The 24,443-nt window shown below is 30.8% G+C and overlaps 5 protein-coding genes across 5 annotated transcripts; 3 read left to right on the top strand and 2 right to left on the bottom strand.

Moving 5' to 3' along the window:
* Positions 1-1,638: 1,638 nt before the first annotated feature.
* On the bottom strand, positions 1,639-2,115 carry LOC101261979 (protein S40-4-like). Its single transcript, XM_004249785.5, has one exon. The coding sequence runs from the start codon at positions 2,113-2,115 to the stop codon at positions 1,639-1,641; it is 477 nt and encodes a 158-aa protein (XP_004249833.1).
* Positions 2,116-7,932: 5,817 nt separating this feature from the next.
* On the top strand, positions 7,933-9,307 carry LOC101254438 (trypsin inhibitor 1-like). Its single transcript, XM_004249634.5, has 3 exons — positions 7,933-8,176; positions 8,796-8,831; positions 8,944-9,307. The coding sequence occupies exons 1-3, from the start codon at positions 8,032-8,034 to the stop codon at positions 9,144-9,146; spliced, it is 384 nt and encodes a 127-aa protein (XP_004249682.2). The 5' UTR covers positions 7,933-8,031; the 3' UTR covers positions 9,147-9,307.
* A 2,459-nt stretch (positions 9,308-11,766) lies between these two features.
* LOC101256437 (trypsin inhibitor 1-like) lies at positions 11,767-12,579 on the top strand. Its single transcript, XM_004249641.5, has 3 exons — positions 11,767-11,877; positions 12,051-12,089; positions 12,238-12,579. Exons 1-3 carry the CDS (start codon positions 11,832-11,834, stop codon positions 12,438-12,440), a joined length of 288 nt encoding a protein of 95 aa, XP_004249689.1. The 5' UTR covers positions 11,767-11,831; the 3' UTR covers positions 12,441-12,579.
* Positions 12,580-13,242: 663 nt separating this feature from the next.
* Positions 13,243-15,421, top strand: LOC101268819 (probable E3 ubiquitin-protein ligase LOG2). Its single transcript, XM_010314040.4, has 5 exons — positions 13,243-13,784; positions 14,083-14,545; positions 14,658-14,835; positions 14,931-14,983; positions 15,177-15,421. The coding sequence occupies exons 1-3, from the start codon at positions 13,357-13,359 to the stop codon at positions 14,772-14,774; spliced, it is 1,008 nt and encodes a 335-aa protein (XP_010312342.2). The 5' UTR covers positions 13,243-13,356; the 3' UTR covers positions 14,775-14,835; positions 14,931-14,983; positions 15,177-15,421.
* A 204-nt stretch (positions 15,422-15,625) lies between these two features.
* On the bottom strand, positions 15,626-22,893 carry LOC101248062 (probable catabolite repression protein creC). The gene is made up of 11 exons (XM_004249527.5): positions 22,338-22,893; positions 21,389-21,703; positions 21,200-21,308; positions 21,033-21,126; positions 18,990-19,077; positions 18,797-18,880; positions 17,355-17,448; positions 17,180-17,267; positions 16,873-16,978; positions 16,703-16,795; positions 15,626-16,488 (listed from the first exon to the last, which is right to left on the bottom strand). Exons 1-11 carry the CDS (start codon positions 22,530-22,532, stop codon positions 16,087-16,089), a joined length of 1,668 nt encoding a protein of 555 aa, XP_004249575.1. The 5' UTR covers positions 22,533-22,893; the 3' UTR covers positions 15,626-16,086.
* Between the last annotated feature and the right edge of the window lie 1,550 nt (positions 22,894-24,443).

Below are 24,443 nucleotides of genomic sequence, written 5' to 3'. Positions count from 1 at the left end.
TCAAAAAATAAGATGATGGATGTTAAATCGACAGAAGGAATAATAACAAGAGGTGAATTTATTAATACTTATTTGCAAATACAAATTCCTATCCAAAGAAAATCTTATACATCAAAAAGTCAAGCAAACTTTATTTTATATTTTCAGTTTGTTAAATCGTATCAGTAAGGTAAGAGTCGACTAGTTCAATTAATTCAAATCTTCATCAGAAATAGAATAGATGCATTCAAGAGATAAAACGAACCGTCTTAAGCAAACAGTGTTAAAAAAAGACATGTCTTAAAGCCCCAAATTTAAGGGGCCTCATTTTTAAGGAATTATTATAAGAAATTTGATATATTTAGAGTACTATATCTCATGAAAAATAATTTAAAATAAGAGTGGTTATATTATCAATTGAAAACTAGAAGAAATCAGTTATATAAAAGTTATTAACAATTCAAGTCTAAGGCCCTATTTGATTTTCGCTTTAGGCCACTAATATACTTGAGCCGCTCCTGATAATAAAATTTGCATAGTCTTTTACCCTAAAAGATTTCCATAATCGTTTTCCCAAAAGAACTACTCTAAAAGAAGTAGAGTTTTTATGGTTAGACAAGCATAATTATTAGCAACAAGTATGCACGGTCTTGCTAGTTTGGTAGAACGTATTAGTAGTAAATTTTAGTACTTATAATGTTTGGTTGAAATCTAAATGTGCTATAATTAATACGTGTATTAGTTATATACTCTACTCTGATACTAATTTTAATATATAGTAAACGATAGTAATAACAATATAAGATATTATTTCTATTTTAATACATCATAACAATAACTATTCTTGTTCTAGTATATCCTATTCATCTAATATAATAAAATCAAACCGCCGATAAAAAATAATACCACTATTGAAGTGTATTTTCACATTTGAAATATCAAAGTCCCAATGCCATTTTTGTAGTTCAAATCTATCATGCGTTCTATTTTATTTGATGGAAATCCAGAATATGAGAATCACGTTACTTAATTTCTGTTGTGCATTCAGAGATAAAAAAGAGTTTCTTTTTTTTGTCAAATCAAATTTTAGTATAATATGTATCACAAACATCAAAATATTTATGATTATTTAAAAAAATCTTGATAAAAACAATTTGATTTTCCTATTGGTAACAACTAACATGTAATGAAACAAAAACTATTCTCAATTTTTCAAATACCCTTTTAAAGCTAAACTTCAAATACATTTATAATCAAATCTCAACCAAACATGTCCAAATACCTACAAAATCATTTAGTAACATTTCTATATTTCGAAAACTTAAATCAAAAGTTAAAAATAACGAGGAAAGAGGATATCAACAAAACAGGAAATATATATTATTAATATAACATAAACTTACATAATTCATGATCCTATGCATTAATGTCTTACTAGTTAAACAAAAGATCAATCTACCCCCAAAATATTAATAAGACATAACACATTAATCCAGCAACCCCCCCAAACCCCAAACCCAAAAAAGCATCTAAAGATTTGACCTAACGATCAATAACATTATTAAATATTATATTAGTTCTGATAAATGATATCGATCTATTCGATATCTATACTGATGAAACATAACAAGTACCACCTCCTCGCGAAATGTTAGTTTGCTAATCTATAAAACCTGTTTGTTTCAAAATAGCATCCCTCAGCCTACTCAAATCCCTTCCTTTGAGTGTCCTTCCCACACCTTCACACACTGAAAATGAAGCCCCTCTTTTCTTAGCCAAATATTCATGAGGTGGAATCCAGGTATCATCATCAGCATCCACTTCCTCCTTGTCTTGAATATCCACTTCCTCCTTGTCTTGAATAGCCTCATTCTTGTTCTTATCACCTTGGACTTTTGACCAATCCGGTATGTTCACGGGCAACGATCTTGCTAGTGATGGTGATGGTGGTGATGGTGATGGTGATTTTCTTGAGGAACGCGGAGTAGGTATCAACCTTTTGGGCTCAGAGTGATGAGAAACAACATTAGTAGTGTTATCCCATATGTCAGATTCATCAAACTCAAAAATGAGATCATCAGAGCTAGTTTTTAGTTCCATTGATGCAAGGAATTGGAAGTTCTTTCTTGTAGCCATTTTGGGAATGATTTAACCAAAAAGGATAATTGAGTTGTGTTGATATATAGGGTTCTATTTATTTTGGTTTAGTCTAGTCAAGGAGGGACTTAAATAAGACTAGAAATATTCTTATATAATAGTGAACTTGGACATCCTTTTATTCCATATTCTTTTTTTACATATATTTTTCATCATTTCTGAAATCTGTTCAGCTTTTTACTAATAGATTCGAATTCATGTTAAAAGACAAATATCTGTTCAGCTCTCACGTGAAAAATCAGATATATTTTTAACGTTTCACTGATTATTCTGAATTCACGTGAAAAGTTTTATTTCAGTTAAAAATTTTAAATTAAAAAATACTTTAGTGTTTCATTGTTTTCTTTTTCTTTACTTGGTATTTTTTTTTAAATTCAATTTATAAAATAGTGTATTATTGTATTTCTTTGTTACACCATTTTCTTAGTTGCATGTTCATTAAAAAATAAAGATGTATCTTTATCTTTGTTTAAGAATTATTTAATTAATAAAATATACTATTATATTACATTTACCTAATTGTGAGCTTATTGTTATTCTTTTTTCTTTTATATTTTTTCCTTTTTAGTTCATAGTTGACTAGATTTACTACCCAAATTAGACCCCATGAAGCTCAATCTCAGATACGGTGTCCAAATATGTTAATTATAATAAGAAATTTAATTTTATGTCATCTTCATTTTCTCTTTAATTAGGATTAGTGCCATTTGTTGAGTATCGGCATGAAATTTATTTGAATTTAATATTTTCAATGTAAAGCATATATTATTTATATAAGAAATTAATATTCGAAAGCTTAAAAATAAATATTAAATCTTGAATACATCTGATTATGAGTCATGATTTTAATCATCTAATCACGTAAATACCTAAGCATAGAAGTCGCACGATCCACGTGAAGATCCTATATTGCATTGTCATCTCTTCACAAAGTAATTCACTTGGGACAAATATAATGGGTTATAAATTAAAATATCTAAAAGACAAATATACGAAAGTAAATAACGATGATTAGAATTTTATACTTTAATTAATTATATCTTAACTATTAATTTTAAACTATGATATGTTCTCCAATCTAAGGTAGAACTTGAAAAAATGAAAAAAAGAGAAATAGAAAGGAGCTAAATCTCGTCTACGTAAAGCCACATAGTAACCTAATAATTTAAACTATATATTAACTCATAATAATAATCAGAAGTGTACATGACCAGTAGGAGATCAACTTCGTCTATGTACATAGTTTATAACCACAATCTACTACTACTCATATGGGTATGGGGGGAGGGGTCAGGATATGGGTGGAGTGAAAAATGAAATTTAAAAAATTTAACATATTTTTGAAAAATGTTGCAAGTAAGAATTGAACGAGCACTAACTCATAAAAGATGTCTAGACATACATTCAAGACATCTTAAATCATTAAGCTATAACAATCTATTATGTCAAGGGTGTTCAAAGTATATTAATTAATCAGTTCATGTAGCATTTTACTTGCATATATGGTGTTTTTTCCGACGAAGGGTATCCAATTGGACGCCCTAACATACATGTGTCTATGCTCCTGATGGGAGGGGGGTTGGGGATTGGTTTGAGGTAGGGGTAAAAATATATTTGAAATTTAAAAGTTAAATAATTTTTTTTTGGATGGGGAGGGTTGGATACAAGGGGTAGGGTAAGAAAAAAATCTTGAATGTTGAAGTAGAGTTTTGGGAAATATTTTATTTAATTTTTGAAGAAAAATTGATTTCAAAAACATTTAAACCGAAAAAAAAATAAAAGGGGAAAATTAGAATGAGTGTAATGCATGAGTCTAGGGAGGCTAATTAGTGATATTAGTTTATAAGTATCAATCTGAAAAAAATTCATTGAAAACTTTATTTTGAAACTGTTATTAAATTTCTTTTGCACATATATCCATTTCAGACATGCTGGAGTTAGGTTTAAAAATATTCCATATTCTTTTTTTATATATATTTTTCATGATTTCTGAAAACTGTTCAGCTTTTTACTAATAGATTCGAATTCACGTTAAAAGACTGATATCTGTTTAGCTTTCACGTGAAAAATCTGATATATTTTTAACGTTTCACTAATTATTCTGAATTCATGTGAAAAGTTTTATATCAGTTAAAATTTTTTAATTAAAATACTTTAGTGTTTTATTGTTTTCTTTTTCTTTACTTGGTAATTTTTTTATTAATTCAATTTATAAAATAGTGTATTATTGTATTTCTTTGTTACACCATTTTCTTAGTTGCATGTTCATTAAAAAATAAAGATGTATCTTTATCTTTGTTTAAAAATTATTTAATTAATAAAATATACTATTATATTACATTTACCTAATTGTGAGCTTATTGTTATTCTTTTTTCTTTTATATTTTTTCCTTTTTAGTTCATAGTTGACTAGATTTACTATCCAAATTAGACCCCATGAAGCTCAATCTCAGATACGGTGTCCAAATATGTTAATTATAATAAGAAATTTAATTTTATTTCATCTTCATTTCTCTTTAATTAGGATTAGTGCCATTTGTTGAGTATCGGCAAGAAATTTATTTGAATTCAATATTTTCAATGTAAAGCATATATTATTATCTAAGAAATTAATATTTGAAAGCTTAATAATAAATATTAAATTTTAAAATTTAAATCTTGAATACATCTCTAATTATGAGTCACGATTTTAATCATCTAATCACGTAAATACCTAAGCATAGAAGTCGCACGGTCCACGTGAAGATCCTATATTGCATTGTCATCTCTTCACAAGCTAATTCACATTTAGGACAAATATAATGGATTATAAATTAAAATATCTAAAAGATAAATATACGAAGGTAAATAACTATAATTAGAATTTTATACTTTAATTAATTATATCTTAACTATTAATTTTAAACTATGATATGTTCTCCAATCTACGTAGAACTTTAAAAAAAAAAAAAGAAGAAGCTGAATCTCGTCTATATGAAGCCACATATATAGTAACCTAATAATTTAAATTATATATTAACTCATAATAATAATCAGAAGTGTACATGACCAGTAGGAGATCAACTTCGTCTATGTACATAGTTTATAACCACAATCTACTACTCATATGGGTATGGGGTGGGGGGAGGGGTCAGGATTATGGGGTGGAGTAAAAAATGAAATTTAAAAAATTTAGGGAAAATACCCAAGTACCCCCTCAATTTATGGCCGAAATTCCAGAGACACACTTATATTATACTAAGGTCCTATTATCCCACTGAACTTATTTTATATGTAATTTTCTATCCCTTTTTAGCCTACGTGGCACTAGTTAGGAAAAAAAAGTCAACCATCGTTGGGCCCACAAAATAGTGCCACGTAAGCTAAAAAGGGGTAAAAAAATTATTAATAAAATAAGTTCAGGGGGGTAATAGGACCTTAGTATAGTATAAGTGTGTCTGTGAGATTTCGGGCATAGGTTGAGGGGTACTTGGGCATTATCCCAAAAATTTAACATATTTTTTAAAAATGTTGTAAGTAAGAATTGAATGAGCACTAGCGCATAAAAGATATCTAAATACATATTCAAGACATCTTAAATCACTAGGCTATAACAACTTAATTATGTCAAGAGTGTTCAAAGTATGTTAGTTAACCACTTTATGTAGCATTTTACTTGTATAAGGTATTTTTTTTCGACAAAAGGTATTCAATTGGACGCCCTAACATAGATGTGTCTACGCTCCTGGTGGGAGGGGGGCTGGGATTGGTTTGGGGTAGGGGGTAAAAATATATTTAAAAATTAAATAATTTCTTTTTCTGGATGGGAGAGTCGGATACAAGTATGGGGTAGGGTAAGAAAAAATATTAAAAAAGGATAAAGTAGAGTTCTGAGAAATGTTTTATTTAATTTTTAAAGAAAAATTATTTTTCTTAATTTGAGAAAAATAAATTAATTTCAAAAACATTTAAACTGAAAAAAAAAAAAAGGAAAATTAGAATGAGTGTAATGCATGAGTCTATGGAGGCTAATTAGTGATATTAGTTTATTAGTATCAATCTGAAAAAAAATCATTGAAAAATTTATTTTGAAACATTTATTAAATTTCTTTTGCACATATATCCATTTCAGACATGCTGGAGTTAGGTTTAACAATATTGAAATCCATACCTTGTATTTGAAGTTATATATGAATGTAGTTCATTTACTTTTTAAAGTTGAACGTTAATTATTTTTGCGTGAGTTTAAATTGTGAAGATTGCTGAATTATTTTAGTTGTATGGTAATATTCACATCTTATTACCAGAAAAAAAAAAGAGATTTCCAAATATATAGAAACTTCGACTATGATTTAATTATTATTACTTTCCAAAATCAACTATGTATTTTCTCGTTTTATCGAATAAAAATGACAGGTAATACGTGGATGAAAGAACAAACAAAGATTGGGCCACTGATGGACTTGTAAGTGGGCCTCTAATTTCCATGGGCCCAGTAGGCCCAGTCCATCAGTCCATACCAATCATCATCATCAATATTTTGTAAGACTTGAAATGGGTGTCACGAGCCAAGTTCCAAATTAGGGATTAGGATTCGAGTTAATTAGGTAACATAATTATAATTTTCATTAATTATCACTTGCAACTTAATTTTATCTGTTACATCCCCTCTCACCTTTCTCTGCTCTTGTACATATTCTAATTGATATGATTATATACAATTTATTCAGTCATACAAATTGTATTTCTTTAATACTATTGCATTTTTTGATACCTATGCATATTATATAATATGTAGAGAGAAGTATGCAAATATACAAATATAATTATTGATACATATGTATAACTATCATATATAATATAATCATTGATACATATGTATATCAGTAACATATATACAATTATATGACAGATATATAAATACAATTCGTTTTTCTCCACTATGTGCCCTCTCTCGCTTGCCTTTCTCCTTCCTCTTCCAATCTCGTTCGTCTATATCCTCCCTCTAACATATATCTATGAATTGTAATCAGCAAAATATAATTATAAAACCTAATTAAGATTATTTTATTGGCTATTTACAAGATTTCTTCATTTTTATATCTTAAACAAAGAAATGGTCATTGATCATTATGTAATATAAATAACAAAAGTAGAAGATTGCGTATCATCAACAATTAACCAAACTTGTACTATAATATAATGTATATTGAAAAGGAAATTTCGTACTACAATGTTTGAACGATTAGAGCAACTATCTTTATTTAATATTTTGGTTATTAATTGGACTTTTAAATGATCACCAAAGTTCAAAAACAATTTTAAACCCTATCACGAATGTGTCTTAATTATTATTTACGTCTTTTTTCAAAATATTCGCTAATGTTCCTTTGACCTTTTATATTATTCTTTTATTTTTTTGGTTTTCTAACCATCAAAAAAAATTACCGTAAATAATAAGTATAATTGTAGCTTAAATGAAATTATAGTTCGAACTTTGAGAAACGGGAATGGATTGCTTCGTGTTGGGAGTATTTTATCTTTTACGTGAGACTTTTTCATTTAAATTTAAACTATCAAATTCTAAAACAGATTGTTTCTTCTAATTTATCTTTCTAGTATGAAAAAAAAATGTGAATTTTGATAAGAAATGCTTTGTCTATATCAAAAATCTTATACTCTACAATTTTTTTTGCATTTTAATCAAAGTTTACATCGATAATTTTTTATGTCAAAATCTACATGGTATTTCGTAAAACACTCAATTTTTATATGATTATTTTAGTAATATAAAGTACAACAAGCAAGAACGTCAATGGATGCAAAATGTCAACATATAAAGAAAAAATCAACAAACATGTAGTCGGCAACTCATCAAGCTTTATCTCTTCAAAATTAAATTAATTAATTTACTATATGGTTTGGTTATTAGGGAAACAAATATCTCCTATAAATATCCCCATAAAACCAAATGAATGCAACTCATCAAAACTAGAAAATTTAGAAGAAAAGACTATGGAGAAGTTAACTCTTGTGGTTGTCTTCTTGCTTCTTGCATCATGTATGTTAATTTGCCCTTATTTCCCTCTCTTATTAATTCTCATTTAGGTTTTCTTCGATATAGAAAAAAAAATATTTTCTGATTTTTTCATGTTCAGTTAGTAAAATTATTTTTTCTTTAATGAAATTCATTTTTTTAGAAAAAAGAAGTTCCTTAATCATCAATCTTGAATTAGTTTGTTGGAATAGTGCATATAATTGTCTTTCTGAATTATCATGTTTGAGTAGTAAAGATCTTTTTTTATTTTTTGATAAAATAAATTTATGGGAAAATAAGCTCCTTAACATCAAGAAAATGAATTTATTTGTTGGAATAATTGCATAGTATTGTCTCTTCTGATTTTTTTTCATGTTTGATTAGTGAATATATATATATATTTTAATAAAATATATTTTTTACTAATTCTCATATTTATATGTTTTTACTTCCACTATAATTAAAATATGCAAATTTTGAAAGAAATCAGTTGGGAATTAATTCATATGAAATGTTTTCAACTGACTTTCTATCAAGTAATAAAATATTTCAAATGAAATTAACATATTTATATTTTTAGTAGTATTTTCTTTTTCCTATTTATTCAGACAAAAATTAATAGTTAATCATTCTATATGAACAGTGATTCAACCTCTCACGGCTCAATCCGGTTGCCCAGGTTTGATTTATAAAACTCTTCTTAATTTATCATATAGTATATTGCTAAATTATTTGCCCATATATAATAATTCTTATTTATTTTTTTCATAAATGTTAATAAATTATTACAGGAGTGAGAAAAGAAACATGGCCAGAACTTCTTGGTGTACCAGCAAGATTGGCTAGGGAAATAATTCAAAAGGAAAATCCAAGACTAACTAATATTGGAAATGTACAAAATGGTTCACCTGTTACACAAGATTTTCGATGTGATCGAGTTCGTCTTTTTATTAATATTTTGGATTTTGTCGTACAAGTTCCTCGAATTGGTTAAAAAAATATATATATTTATATATATACGAAGAAACATATTATTTGTTTCGAATGTATACATCAACCAGCTTATTAGGTCAAGAATAAAATTTGGAGCCGTATGATTAGTGCTCCAGGCTTGTAATTCAATATTTGGTGATAAATAAATGTGGCTTTCTTTTATTTTGTGTTTATTCTATTTTAGTCATTTTATTATTTGGATTAATTAAAGCATAAGTAGTTATTTTGAGATAACTTCCAAACATATTGTATTTACTTTAAATTATTTGTGAGTGTAGATGGAAGTTTTCGTAATTCCTTAATTAGAGAAGTTCTTTAATTTCTTTAGTTTAAAAGGGATGACTTATCTATTAAATGTAATTAGAACATGTTTGAAAAATTTGAGATCATATTAAAAATAAAAGTCTACTCATTTTTAGGAAGAAATTCAGGCATAATTTTCTTAATTAGAGTAATTAACTTGCACCAAGAGCATTTCTACAAGTAGTTATTTTGTTTTTATTCATTTTATTATTTGGATTAATTAAAGCATAAGTAGTTAGTTATATGGAGAAGTTAACAATCATGGTTGTTTTCTTGCTTCTTTCTTCATGTACGTTATAAGTCCTTATTTCCATCTCTCATTAATTAATTCCCATATTTAATTTATAAATAAAATTCGTTTTTTTTGGGTAGTATTTTTACACATATTTTTCAGCTTATTCAAACAAAAATTGATGTAAATTATTTTATATATGAACAGTCTTTACTCAACCTCTCACGGCTCAATCCAGTTGCCAAGGTTTGGTTTTTAAAACTCATCATCTTATCATATATTCCTTTATATTACTATTATGTTCATTCATAGCTAGATAAGAAATAAGTTATTCGTGTATTTATACGATATTTGGTAAATAGATAGAGATTAAGTTATTCATATATAACATTAATATGACATTTGATTGGTAATTTAGAAACTCGCATAACTAATACATGTATAAGTTATGAGATAATCTATATACTATTTTATGCGAGATAGAAGATGAAATATTTATCTATAACTAATTCGCCACCATAACTACCAAACGACTATATGTATGAAATAATACATAGGTTTACTTAAAACTAAACATGTACATTACTAATATCTATATAACTCTAACCAACTATCAAATGATCCTTCTTGTTTGTGTATATCTAATGTTTTTTTTTCTTTCTCATATACGTATGAATTTATAAATAATTTATGATAAACTCAATTATTATTCCAGAAGATTTAATTTATCCGGTTGTTAAAGAACTAGTTATGCGTATTCCAATATTTAAAATGTAAACATTGGTCTTATGAAATTGAAAAACCAAATTTATGTAATATAATGTATTGAAAAAGAAAAATTGTATTAATAGAATTAATGTTTGCACGATTAGGGTCACTTTCTTTGTTTTTATATTATGATTTTTGGACTTTTGATAATCAAAGTTCAAACTTGAAAGGCAATTAGAAAAATGTGTTTTATATATGCTTTTTTTAAATATCCCCCCATCTTATATATCATAGTGCTCCTTCTATAGGTTGAACAAAAAAAACAAAAACAATTCATTTCGAAAATATTTATATCAATTTCTAACTTTTTTCAATAATCATTTGCTTAAAATGCCTAAGCTAAATACTATATAAGTATTTTATTTTATAAAAAAAAAAAAAAAAAAAAAACTGTCCGAGTTCACTATTCAAAAATTGGGAATTCTATATTATTAGGGTCGTTCGGATATGATTAGAATATATCCAAAATTTGATTATTTTTTTTATATAATTTGAATTTCTTAAATTGTGTTAATTATTTAATAAATATGCAAAATCTCATAATTTGTGAAAGTTATTAAAACTTCCTCAACGTAACTCTTATACAATCTTGTCAAATCTAAAAAACGTATCTAATAAACAAAGTATTGAAATATCGTAAGAAGTCGCATTAATTTATAAATCACATATGTTCATGTTTCTTTATAAATAAATATTTATCATTACATACCATTACAAACTTTCAGATTCATATAATTTTATAAAAAAAATAAGTAGTACAAAAAATCAAAATAATAGTAATGATAATTTATCCATGTCAAACACGGATATTTTATTGCGAACTTTAAAATAACAAAAAAATTTATAAAACATAAACTTATGAATCAAATTTTATTTTAAAATGATAAATCCGAGCCCTAATTAAATCGTATGGTCAATTTCTAACAGAGTCGCTCCTTACATACACATATTTTTTTAAGCGAAAACTTAGACTCATAGCAAACACTAAAATTAATACAAGTACTTTCATGATTAATTAAAGCCTAAAAATCTTGACATTAGTATTAATTATATAGATCATTTGCTTAAACCGTACGTGTTGGATTTTTTTTTTTCTAAAGAACACGTAATATTGTAAAACATTCAACGATAATACAATTTTATTTTAAGTAAAGGAGAACTACAAGAAAATCAATTTATACAAAATGTCAACAAATAAATAAAAATTAATTAATAACAGCCTATAGTTGACAACTCATCACACTTATCTTCAACAATATTTATTATTAATAATATGCTATGGTTGCTTTAAAAAACACTAGTTTTTCCTATAAATATCTCCATAAAAACCAAATGAATCTAACACACACAAAATTAAAGCAAAGTAAATTTAGATAAAAGATTATGGAGAAGTTAACTCTAGTGGTAGCTTTCTTGCTTCTTTCATCAAGTAATTAGTCCTTATTCTCCTCTCATTAATTTTCATTTTTTTCCCTTTCGCTATTAAAAAAAACGTGAATTTTATCAAAAATTTCATATTTCAATGACGCATCTTTTAGTAGTAGTTTTTTCACATTTATTTGTATTTATTATTGTAACGAAAATTAATTATCTTATGAACAGTCTATATCCAACCTCTCACCGCGCAGTCCATTTGTCCAGGTTTGGTTAATAAAAACTCTTCATCTCGTGCTTATAGTAATTCCTATATATTATTATAAATTTATAATTATTATATTACCTAATTGTTTGTGCATGTATAAATAGTGTTTATTACTATTTTCATCATATATGTATAAATTAATCATAGGGGTTAAAAAGGATACATGGCCAGAACTTCTTGGAGTACCAGCAAAGTTGGCTAAGAGAATAATTCAGAAGGAAAATCGAAGACTAACTAATATTCCAAATGTACTCAATGGTTCTCCAGTAACAAAGGATCTTAGATGTAATCGAGTTCGTCTTTTTGTTAACGTGTTGGACTATGTTGTACAAACTCCCCGAGTTGGTTAATTTGGAGAGAAAATTTACTCATATCGAGTGTTTATATATGTGTCTGTTTAGCCTCAAGAAAATAAATTGGAGTTGTATGGTTAATGCTCCATGCATGTAATATACTATTTGGTGATAAACAAGTGTGTGTTTAAATAAATCTTTTTTTTTTAAAACGAATTTTATTGATCACGCAAGCTAAAGACAGTATAATTAAATGTTGATCAATATTTGATATATAGACAATTGATACAAGTCTACTCATTTTTATTCCAAGAAAATTCAATCAGAAAATAATAAAATGTTCAATAGATAACTGGTACAAGACTTGCAAAACTGCTAATTAAATAATGAGAAGGTCGAAAGATTATTAATAACATTTATAGGTGAGTAAATAACTCAATTATAGTTGTTTTATTTGGTAACAAATAACATCAATAAGGATAGAAACAAAATCTCTTTATCGATGTGTCTGCTTTTATGTTGAGAGTATTTTTAAAATTTTAATAATATATATTTTGAAAGTGCTTTATAAACGTTTTTCAGTAATAGATTAATCCCACGTTAATAAAAAAACTTATCAAATAAATAAAACCTAACATGAATAAAATATATACTCATTAAACATTTATCAAAATAATGCAATACCGCTTTTAATATACATATTATGATACGTTGATTTAATCCAAAAAGTTAATACTATTAAAACATACATGTTAATTATGCATGCATGCAATCTAAAACGAAGAAAAATTATAAGCCAACCGCTAATACATGCAATTAATATTCCAGTTCCATTCAATTAATCCATTTAATTATAACATAATTAACCCTTTGCCAATTGCCATTACCACAAAATTAATTAATCCCTTTTACCCATGATCTTTAATTTGGGAGATAAATTTTGATTTTGGGTAAAAGGGTAGAAATTATTTAGATGGGTAATACCGGAAGTAATGGTATGAATGGCCGGAGAAGAAATTACAGCCACCGGCGGAGCCACCTGCCACAGCGGGAGATCACCGGCAACAGTTACGTATTTGACGCAGCATCGCCACCATATTCTTATCAGCAAAATCGTAATACGACACCGTACTATCAGTACCCGGGTTATTATCCGCCGCCGTATGAACAGCATTCCCACCACCCTATGAACCCTAATTATGCAAATTGGGTTAATGGCGGTTACCCGTGTGGACCACCCATGATACCTCCAACGCCTGCACCTTATGTGGAGCATCAAAAAGCTGTGACGATACGTAATGATGTGAATCTGAAGAAGGAGACTCTAAGGATAGAGGCGGATGAAGCTAATCCTGGAAAATACCTCGTCGCTTTCGATTTCGATGCTACCGTAGCTGGAAGGTAAACATTATCCTCCCTCTTGATGTTCGATATCTACATTGGGCCCGATTCACAAATTAAGATCACTAGTAAAGAAGCCGAAATGTAGTAATTACTGTTTCACCACAGTCATTGTTGGTCGTTAAATATGTGTAAATTTGTATATATTGTCCACGAGGTAGTGGTAAAGTATATCTACCAGAGACCGAGCCACCTTTATAATTGAGAAATTAAAAATTTTGGCTCTGCCTCTGCTCGCACGATATTGTCTGCCCTGAGATAATAAAAGTACTTTTTTTTTTGTTTTGTTTAATTGCAGCTTGACTGTCATTTTCTTTGCAAAAGAAGGTGAAGATTGTTGCTTGACTCCTATGAAGGAAAGTTTACTTCCACCAATAACCATTCAATTTAAAAAAGGTTTATCTCAGAAATTTAGGCAATCCTCTAGAAGTGGCATTGATGTTTCCATGTTTGGAGAGGCAGACTTGTGTAATGCAGATATATATGAGCTGGCGGTGAAGGCAGAGGCATTGGAGGATGGAAATGCAGTGTCCACAAATTTCCAGATTACTCAGGCAGTTTTTGAAAAGGAGAAAGGCGAATTCAAAATTAGGGTGGTGAAGCAAATCCTCTGGGTCAATGGCATGAGGTATGAATTGCAAGAGATTTATGGCATCGGGAATTCAGTTGATAAGGACTTTGATGGAAACGATAATGGGAAGGAATGTGTCGTATGTCTTTCTGAACCTCGAGACACTACTGTACTTCCATGCCGCCACATGGTATGTATTCTACTCTTTTATCTTAACACTCTTCTTCATCTTTCTTGTTTAAAATGATTGTGATGTAACACTATTGATGGATATGAAAACTAACTGTGCATCTTAAATCCAGTGCATGTGCAGTGGATGTGCACAAGTTTTGAGGTTCCAAACAAATCGTTGTCCTATTTGTCGTCAGCCAGTTGAGCGATTCTTGGAGATTAAGGTCAGCGAAGCTGCTGAAGAGTAACAGTCGTGACAACCACCATTAATGTATAAAAACAGGGGCGAAGCTAGATGCCTGAATACAGGTCTGGCTGAACCTAGTAACTTTTGCTCTTACACTACACTCTACATTGAAAATTGTGGCTCCGCCTTTGTATAAACATATTCCTTTTTTCCTCAGTATCCAGTGACTGAAAAATGATGGTGTTTCCAACAAGTATGTCAAGAAATGCGGTAAGTTCATCAATTTAGTATTTTACGCCCTTGTTAATACTCTCCCTCCGTTATTTCCTTATACATTTTTATATTTAAGCTTTTTGTAGCCGTACAAATGTTATATGACATGTTTAACTCCAGTATCAAGTCAAATTACGTCAAACAAAGTGAAACGAATGTTTATTTTAACATTTATTTTTTATTTTTCCAGGGGAAAGACCAATACACGGAGTTAAATAATGTATAGCAACAGCAGAATTTTCATTATATGTATTAACACAGTCTGAAATGGTTACAACAAGGAGGTAGATGGCAATTTGCTGATTTGAACTGTACTTAATCAAACAAAATAACAAATTACCAGAATTTGTTCTGTTTTATGGAGTCCTGAATAAAATATTTGTACATATTAAACGAATTTTTAAACTTAGAATAAAGTTGCTTGATTCTACTGAACTCATAACTCAATCCTTCTTTTCAGTCTAGCTTGGCTTAGATAGCAGAAGCTACATGGTTAGTTGGTATGTTTGTAGACTGAAAAGCTACATAGTGGATATGTTTGGACTCAACTGCAACACATCATTGTAGTTACGGAAAAATGAAACATGACAACTAATATGGAAAACAAGACAAAGCATTTCGAAAAAAAAAACAAAACAATAACAACGAAATAATGATTCACCTCCTTCCAATATCACCCTAAATCTTGTTCTTTGCAGGTTGTTGCCTCACCTAACCAACAGGCAAAAGAAAAATTCGATGACAAACAGCTCTAAATGTTTCGTACTATGAGTTAATCCAATATAAGTAATTGTCAACCAACTGTTTCTTAGCAAAATTGGCTGAAAACAAAGGGAGGAAATAGGAATTACATATCTCTCAAGAGACAAACCTCAAATTATTTTTGCCTATCATACTTACAAGCTGCTTCGACACTCTTCTAACCTCCTGATGTTCCCGACAGCATCTTCATTGTTCGCTATACAATTAGTTGGTCAATCTCAGTGCAAGCAAATCTGAAGACAAATAAATGGTTACTAGCATTTGTAGATGGAGCTCCATTTAGTGAATACGCCGTTCTGCAACCCCCTCCCCCAAACACACACAAAATGTGATTACTGTTAGGTCATTGCTTGAAACTTGGAACTGACAACCTTTCCTGATATCGGTGGCTTCTCCTTCAAACTAGTACCTAGTAAAGACTCTGAGTTGCTAGTTTGAGTTTCACCAAACTCTGGTCTCACCCAAACCTTTATATGCCCCTCACGGCAGATAGTAAGAACTGATTCCTGAGTAAACATCACGCCAGAGAGTGGTTCAGTGTGAACACGGTGACTGACCAGGGGCGATAGCTTTGGAACATCTCGCATGCTTGGAGCAGGCTGCAGCGTACCAACAGGGCAAGCCCTATCCCAATGAGAGGACTGACTCCCCGTGCTGTAAGTTGGTGATCCACCATGAGGACGGCGCATTGGTACTACAATTTCATCCATTTCCAGATCCCATAAGAGCAATTGTGTGTCCTTCAAAGAGGTATCAAGTCAAAAACAGCTAGAAAGGAGATTGTCAAGCAGAAACACCTCAAAACAGATCAGTCTTTGAAAATCATATTATGACCAAGGCAAGAAAAATATTATGGAACACAGAAACGTTTAATCTTGAATGAGCAAATTAAAGACCAAGTAAAATAGTGACATGTAAACTCAAAAATATGAGCCTTTTATTTTGAAAATGTACCTGACCAACAGAACCAAAACGGTAGACCACATTTTCATCTGTGCCATCTGAATTTGGTGCTGACCAATATGAATCAAATGCCACACCACTGACCTGCCAGACACAAGTTAAGAGAATAAGCATGAATGCTGCATAGAAACCAAGGTAAGTAATAACTGCTCGAAACTCACCCAGGAGTTATGCCCCTCGCCCCAGGCAACAACTTTGCGTTCTTCCATGCTCCAAACCTGAACTAGGTCATCTTCTCCACCAGCTAAAACGTACTTTCCATCCATGCTGTTGGTTCATGTACAATCAGTATAGATACTCTTTCTAGCCAAAACAATAAAACAACATGCATTCATTTGTGTGTGGGCATCTGTGGGAGTGGGAGTGGGCGTAGGAAGGTGGGAGGGGAATGTGTGCTGCATGGTCCACAAGGCAAAAGTGACTTCAAGTTACAAATACGACACGCACAAAAAAACCATAAACACTCACCTCCAAGCACAACATAACAGAGCACCATAATAGCTTTTTCCACCACATATAAGCTGTTCATTCTTGTAGTCAAATATACGCAGATAACCTGCATTAGATCAGTCATATTCAGTAAAGGTAAATCATCACAACAAAAGATATAATAGATTCACAAGTCATCTCATGATGAAAATACCATCCCTCCCTACAGTTGCAATATACGCCCCATCAGTTGAGAAAGCAATGCTATTGATGGACCCTTGGCAAATATGCCATCTAGCTACAGGATTCTGCATATAAAAGCCAAACGGAAATATGTGAAGGGAAGAACTTAAAACTGTAGTTCTTAGATTTGAGATCTAGACAGACAAATATGTTTTAGTCTTACCACAATCAATTAGGAGATGCTAAATAAAATGCCACAATGAATTGCTAAACTAACCGACACATTCATCTAATTTTGGTAGAGCAGAAGCAGACTAAATGTTTTTATTCCAGACAAGATAAACATAGAACGTGCTTGTCAACATATAATGGAAAAAACTGGTCCAGTGTTTAGGAAGATGAAACTGGAACTTTGTTTATGTTTTTACTGAGCAGTAAACTTGCTTCTTTAGGGATTATTTGGTTCCCGAACAGGTTATGAAGGGATTATTTTGCTGTGAATAATAACGTGAGGATTTCTATGCACCGAATAATATTGCAGGAACTGTCATGTGGTAAGAAATAATGTAGGGATTGCTATGCCGGGTCAGGGATGCCTCTTTATGCATTTTTGTCTTTAGGTACTCTTATCTATGTTTTGCTAATACAATTAGTAGTCGTTTGGTATGAGGTATAAGGTATAATAATACCAGAATAAAATGTAGGATTATTTTATCCCACGTTTGGTTGGAGGTATTAGGTAGTCCATGGATTATTTATTCCACCAATTTTGCTATAGTGATGGCATAATTATCCCATATACATGTCGGCATGACTTATCCCGTGATTAATTATATCGGGATAACTTGGTCCTAACCAAATGACCCGTTACTCTTATTCTGCATCCTCCTACGTAAAATAATATTCCCTCCGTTTCAAAAAGAGTGGCCTAGTGTGACTTGTCATGGAGTTCAAGAAAATAAAGAAAGACTTTTGAATCTTGTGGTCCTAAACTAAAGTTATGGCAAATGTACAAAATTGCCCTTTAATCTTGTGGCCTTAAATATGCTACGTGGAAAGCTGAAATTAAAATGTACTAAAAAGGAAAGAGGTCATTCTTTTTTAAACAAACTAATGCAATATTAGCCATTGCAAGATATGATATAATTTGTCTCATACTTAATATCCGAGAGATAACTTAATTTACTAACAGAGACTGTATTACTAATTAAATAACAGCCTCAACATACTGAAAGCAGTTGACTGTACACATGTCTTTCATCCAACTTGTTTATGTCACAGAAGGAACATGCTTGGCTTACTGATAGCTATTTTATAAAGGTTAGAATGTTGTTCTTAATAGAAAGCGGGAATATATGAACCAAGAAATTTCCAAATGGCTGAAGGTAAGCATGAGAAATTGATAATCTCAGTACTGATACCAGGGGACATCATCAAACGCTGAAAAAAGAACTATATTCACAAGCAAAATACCTTACTATAACGTGCATGGGCGACTGAAAAATGAGTTTGATCTTTGATGACAGGAAATGAGGGATCAGCAGATCCGTCTTTGCTCTGAAATATGACAACAAAAATGCACATTGGTTTAAGAAAAGCAGAAAAGATAAGGATCATTGAAAAAGACCTGAAAATTGGTACACTCCCAATTAGTTACAACACTTACCTTATCATAGACGTAAAAATTTCCGTCAGCATGAGCAACAACAAAAGCCCCATCACTGTTAGGCACCCAAGTGATACTAGTACATCGACTGTTGAAAGGCAAAGTAATATATTAAATCTGCTCCATCATTATAGGCACCCATTAAAATTGATATACTAGTACATTGTTGGTCAAACAAAAGAAAATATTATCTTCGGTATAAAACCCTTAAGTAACTTGTCTTTTCAAATACGCAAAATACATAGATTGACATTTAAAGTTGTCGCCAAAGATCAGAAAAACACTAACTATCCTTGGAACCAGATAGGTACCTCTTGTTGGCACAAGTGTACCTCATGAACACCCAAAGTATGATAGAAGTTACATGTGAGTAACGATCGCGGATAATGTGGCCGTTGACGACTCAAAGGATGACACATGATTTCTTGGTGGTTCTCGGATGACTGAGTGTTTATGGAGTTAATGGTGTGAAAATCATGTGAAGAATGTACAGAGAGTTTGTTTCTGTTTTGTGTGGCAGCTGATGGGTTTTGTTGAAGGAGGGGTTTGGAGTGGTGGATGATGGATTGGAGGCTAAAGATGGTTATGGGAGATAAAGGTTAGTGGGTGGTGGTGACGGCAATGGTACAGGTGTGAAGAGAGAGAAAATGTTGATGGAAGTTAAGGGTAAATAAGAATTTCCATGTTTTTAGCAGTTGGAGATAAATTATAATATATCCAAGACGCTAAAAAACACTAGTAGACTTGTGCAAATGAGAGGAATCTATTTGGTCACAAGGATAGTTAAGGTATCTATGGTGAGATTGACAGCTCTAGGTAGCAACTTATGTACTTCACTTTTCAATATCCCATGACGCAGGAAGCAATATGAATATTTAGGAGGTGGGTGGCAGGAAGGGAAGGGAAGGATACTGTTCATGGAGCTAATATCACGACTCTCATTGTCTTAGGGTTGTGTGGTGAGCTTCAAGTTGTCTACCTTGGTGAGATTTCTAAAAACTGAAAATTCTAAAACAGTCGTCTTGTTATCCCAATATCCCCAACTAGTTTGGAGTGAGATGTAGTTGATTGAATATTGATTTCACTCTCATACTACAAAGACTATCCTAATTCTCTTTCTTTCCCTTGGTACACAAACTGGAAGAGGGAGCAGCATAGGGATCAAAATTCTTGAAGCATCACTACAAGAACTTTGAATTATGATTGCAATACATTTATAAGACCGCAGAATGTGCTTCTAAGGTTACTCACTATTACTTCTGCAACATAATACCAGAGAATCCCACAAGTAGGGTCTGGGGAAGGTAGAATGTTGGCAGACCTTACCCCTACCGCATAGAGGTAGAACACTGTTTCCGGAGGACTCTCGGCTCGAGTACAGCAAATCAAAGTAGGCACGAAAAGGGAAAACAACAGTGAAGAAAACATAGCAACTAAATAAGGAAACAGTAACAACAAAATAATAGTGAAATAATCAGAACACCATTAGAAACAAATGATGATAGAAGCCAAAAGCAAGACACTACAAGAATAAGGCTAATACCATGACAGACTCCACCAAACCTAAACCCATCGAGAACCAAGACAAAATTCCAATTAATCTTTTATCGTAATCCTGACTTCCACACCTTCCTATATAAAGTCATGTCCTCGATAACCACCTCAACTGCATTGATCATCCAATTAATCTTATTCTAGATTGCGCAAAGATCCAAAGAAGGCTACCATTACAACCAATCAAAAACATAAGCAACTAAAGATCTCAGCTTCCAGCTTTATTGGTAGGAAAAAATTGTCACTCTAATAGTTCTCAAAGAATGTTCTAGGAAACACTCAATTATACTAGTTGTAAAACCATACATGACAGAGCTATGACGATTCGTCTATTTAACAAAAAATAACTCAAAAATAGGATGGCAAGCCCAGACCATTAACATTATCCCAAAAAGACAAGATAAATAAGATAAATAAATAAAGAAAAGTGTTACAATTCCAAAATAGTATTCATAAGAATAACAAAGACGGTCGAGTTTAGAGCCTTACCTGTTGTTAATAGAACCATCCTTGTTGTAATGTTGTGCCCCAATAAGCTTCTTCCCAACATCTTGCATTTGTTGACGTAGAGATACTGAATAAACTGCAAAGCAGATGTTGTAGGTAAAGCGTGAAATGGAAGATTGAAGTTGTACGTCAAGTAGAGAGAAATTTACCATCTCCGGAGCTCAACCCAATGAGCAAATCATGTCCTTCCTTTGCATCCGGATCAAATGCATGGCAAACAGGATTTGAATTACTGAAGTGTATTGACTTTATAGGATCCTACATTTCCAATGAACCTCTCAGAATTCATATATTCAATTTTTTCTATCTCAAAGAATAAATATAGTTGATAACGATACCTTATCTCGAGAATTCAAATCACTAATAAAAATTGTGTCACCAACATTGAATATCAAATAAGTCCCTTTGCCATCGAAATTGGGAATACTACCGGAGTTATTTGAACTTGTCACCCCAAATGATCCAGCTCTACCACTCATACCACTGACAGACTTACTTCCACCATTTCCTCCGACAAAACTAAGTGACTTACTACCATTTCCACCACCTAACAATCTCGCTGCTGCTGACTTAACACCACTGGTGACTCCAAAACTTGATGTCGAGTGAGGCTGTGCCTGAATGGGCTTATCTTTGAGAGGAGCTAGAGAAACCTGAAAATCATCTCGGGACTTCAAAAGTTGGACTAATATTTAGGTTGTTTTGACAATACAAAGACGGCAGAACGAGCATTAGCTAGTAGCTACTAACTAAATCTTATCAAGCTGATATCTCAATGTAAAAGCCGCTACTGCGTGGATATATTTCCTTCATTTAAAGGGTTTATTTCAGTCATTTATAGAAGAAAGCTCTTCAAGTAAGCCAGGACCCATCAAGTTTAAAATTGAAGACATAAGGCCTGAAATGAGTGTAAGCACTGAAACCAAAGAAACTTCAAATAATCTCTATACTGGGACTGTCAAATTAAAGCATTAAGAAATATTTATAAAAACTGAATAAACTGAAAGTAATTGTTTTTCACAGGCTCTCAATTAACTTCAAAAACAAAAGGTAAAAGGACAAAACTATTGAACTTTTCGCAGAATAATGAATTATTAAACCCCATAATCTTCAAATCGACCATGTAGCCAAACCCATTACAGATTCCGCTCAAAAGATCGATTTTTCAAAAAGGGTCAATCTCAAAAATCCAATTTTAAGCACCATATTTAAAAAAAAAAAATCCCAAAATAACATAACTGGACTAAATTAAGAAAGAAAAAAAAACAACCCTAGAAAGGGGTTTACCTGAGTAACAGTTTTGCCATGGGAAAAATGAAGAAGACCAGCAGGATAAGTCTTCTCATTATGAAGCTTATATTTTCCTTCTGGGGTTTTGAAATAAGTCTTCAACCCAGGAGATTGTGCGGCGTTGTTTGCCGATGCCGATGCCGATGCCGGCGACATCATGCTATTACTATTACTATTACTACTGTTGATCATTCTCAGAAAATACCAATCCAAAATTCTCAAACTAACACATGTAATCAGATCATTTTGAACCAATTTTTGATTCTCTGTGTATAATTCTTTAAGCGATTATGGAGTTGAATGAATATAACTTTGAAAAGGGTGAAGATTTTGACTTTCGATGAGAGTTTTGGGAGCTTTTTGGTTGAAGGGATGGACGGTTGGAACAAGTCTAATAGCTAGTTATTCTTCTTTCTTCTTCAATGCTCTCTGTTTTGAGTGCGTTGAGATTAATTTGGATTGAGGGGAAGATCCAGTCTTTTCTTTACTCTATGACTTTGCAAAGTGTGTTTGGAAAATATTCTCTCTATAAAAAAATGTTTTATTAGAAAAAAATGAATTTTCTTTTTAATATTTGGTAACCATATATCAACGTATATTTTAACTTTCAACTTAGCTTTATTTTATATTAATGTATTTTAATTTTGAATTTGTAAAATTATGCATTTTAATTTGTGTAAAGTTGAATAAATAGCTATATCTTGAAATATTGCATAAAATTTATATATTTACTTGTTTAACTTTTATACAAATTTATATATTAATTCATTTACACCTAAATTGAAAAGGTGTAAATGATAATTTGAGAGCAAATTGAATAACTCGTAAGCAACAAAAAAAAAATTATTTCAAGCCTATAAACAAACTCGTATTTTCCAGATATGGTCAAGAGTGTCTAATATACCATAAGAAAGGATATGATATTGAGGTATTCAAATCATAATGGTCATATTTAAAGCTTTGAAAAATCAAGTAAGTTGTAATAGTAAAAATTGGTAAAAGTTTGCACGTTACTTTGATTAGCTTCAAGAATTCTAGGTTAAACATCTCAGATTTTTTCTCTCAATTTATACAGAGTGAGAGAATCCACGATTTGTCAAAACGAAAATCTGCAAGTTTAGTTTCCAAGGCACTAAATCATTTGTCGCTGCAACTTCACAATAAAGATATATTTGTATTTTTGCAAGATGACGCAAATAAACACGGACCTAAATTCATATTAGAGGAAACTATAAAGATATATCTTCTTTGTTATTTTCCATGTTTTTTATGCTTTAGATCGTAGGATAGAACCTTAAAATTTCAACTTGCATTATCTTTGGTTGTTGAATTTTTTCTTGGGTTTAAATTTTTTGCGGGTTATACTTATTGCCTGTGGCCCTGCATTAATGTTTACACGGCTATATTGATGCTTAAAATAATATTGAAAGACAGTAATTATCTATGGGCTAGTACGATAAGTTTGTTACTCGACTGTCTTACCTGGTTATTTTTGACACATAATGATACATGTCCAGTTTTTCAATCACCTTTCATATTTGGTACATTGTTTTGTACATACACATATATTATATAGGTTCAATTTATAGGTTTATATGTTTTTACGTTAGGAAAAGGGTCTGATATACCCCTCAACTTTGTTATTTAGAGCTGATATACCCCTCGTTATAAAAGTGACTCGTATATACCTCTACTTGTAAACAAATGGCCCACATATACCCTTTTCCTCTAACAGAAATGAAAATAATAATAATTTTAATCCTAAATTTTTATTATTTTTTTCTAAAAAATATAATCCCATATGAGTAAATTTAATTTTTGTCAAACATGTTTTTTTTGACTTTTTTTGTTTTGATGACTAATTTATAATTATTATTTTGATAATCAAATTTATTTATTTTTCACTAATATTCTTGTAAAACTTATTATAGATGATCAAATTTTTTCTTCGAATAAGAAATTAAATTACAATACACACAAAAAAAATAGTTTAAATTTTTTTTCTTTAAACTAAGGAATGAAAGAAAAAACAAAATAAGAATAAGAAACTCAAATAATTATAATAAAAGAAGTCAAAAAATAATTTATGTATGAAAAAAATTA

Source organism: Solanum lycopersicum, chromosome 10 (assembly GCF_036512215.1).
Source record: "Solanum lycopersicum chromosome 10, SLM_r2.1".
In the NCBI taxonomy this organism is placed as follows: domain Eukaryota; kingdom Viridiplantae; phylum Streptophyta; class Magnoliopsida; order Solanales; family Solanaceae; genus Solanum; species Solanum lycopersicum.
This window is presented reverse-complemented; position numbering and strand designations above follow the sequence as displayed.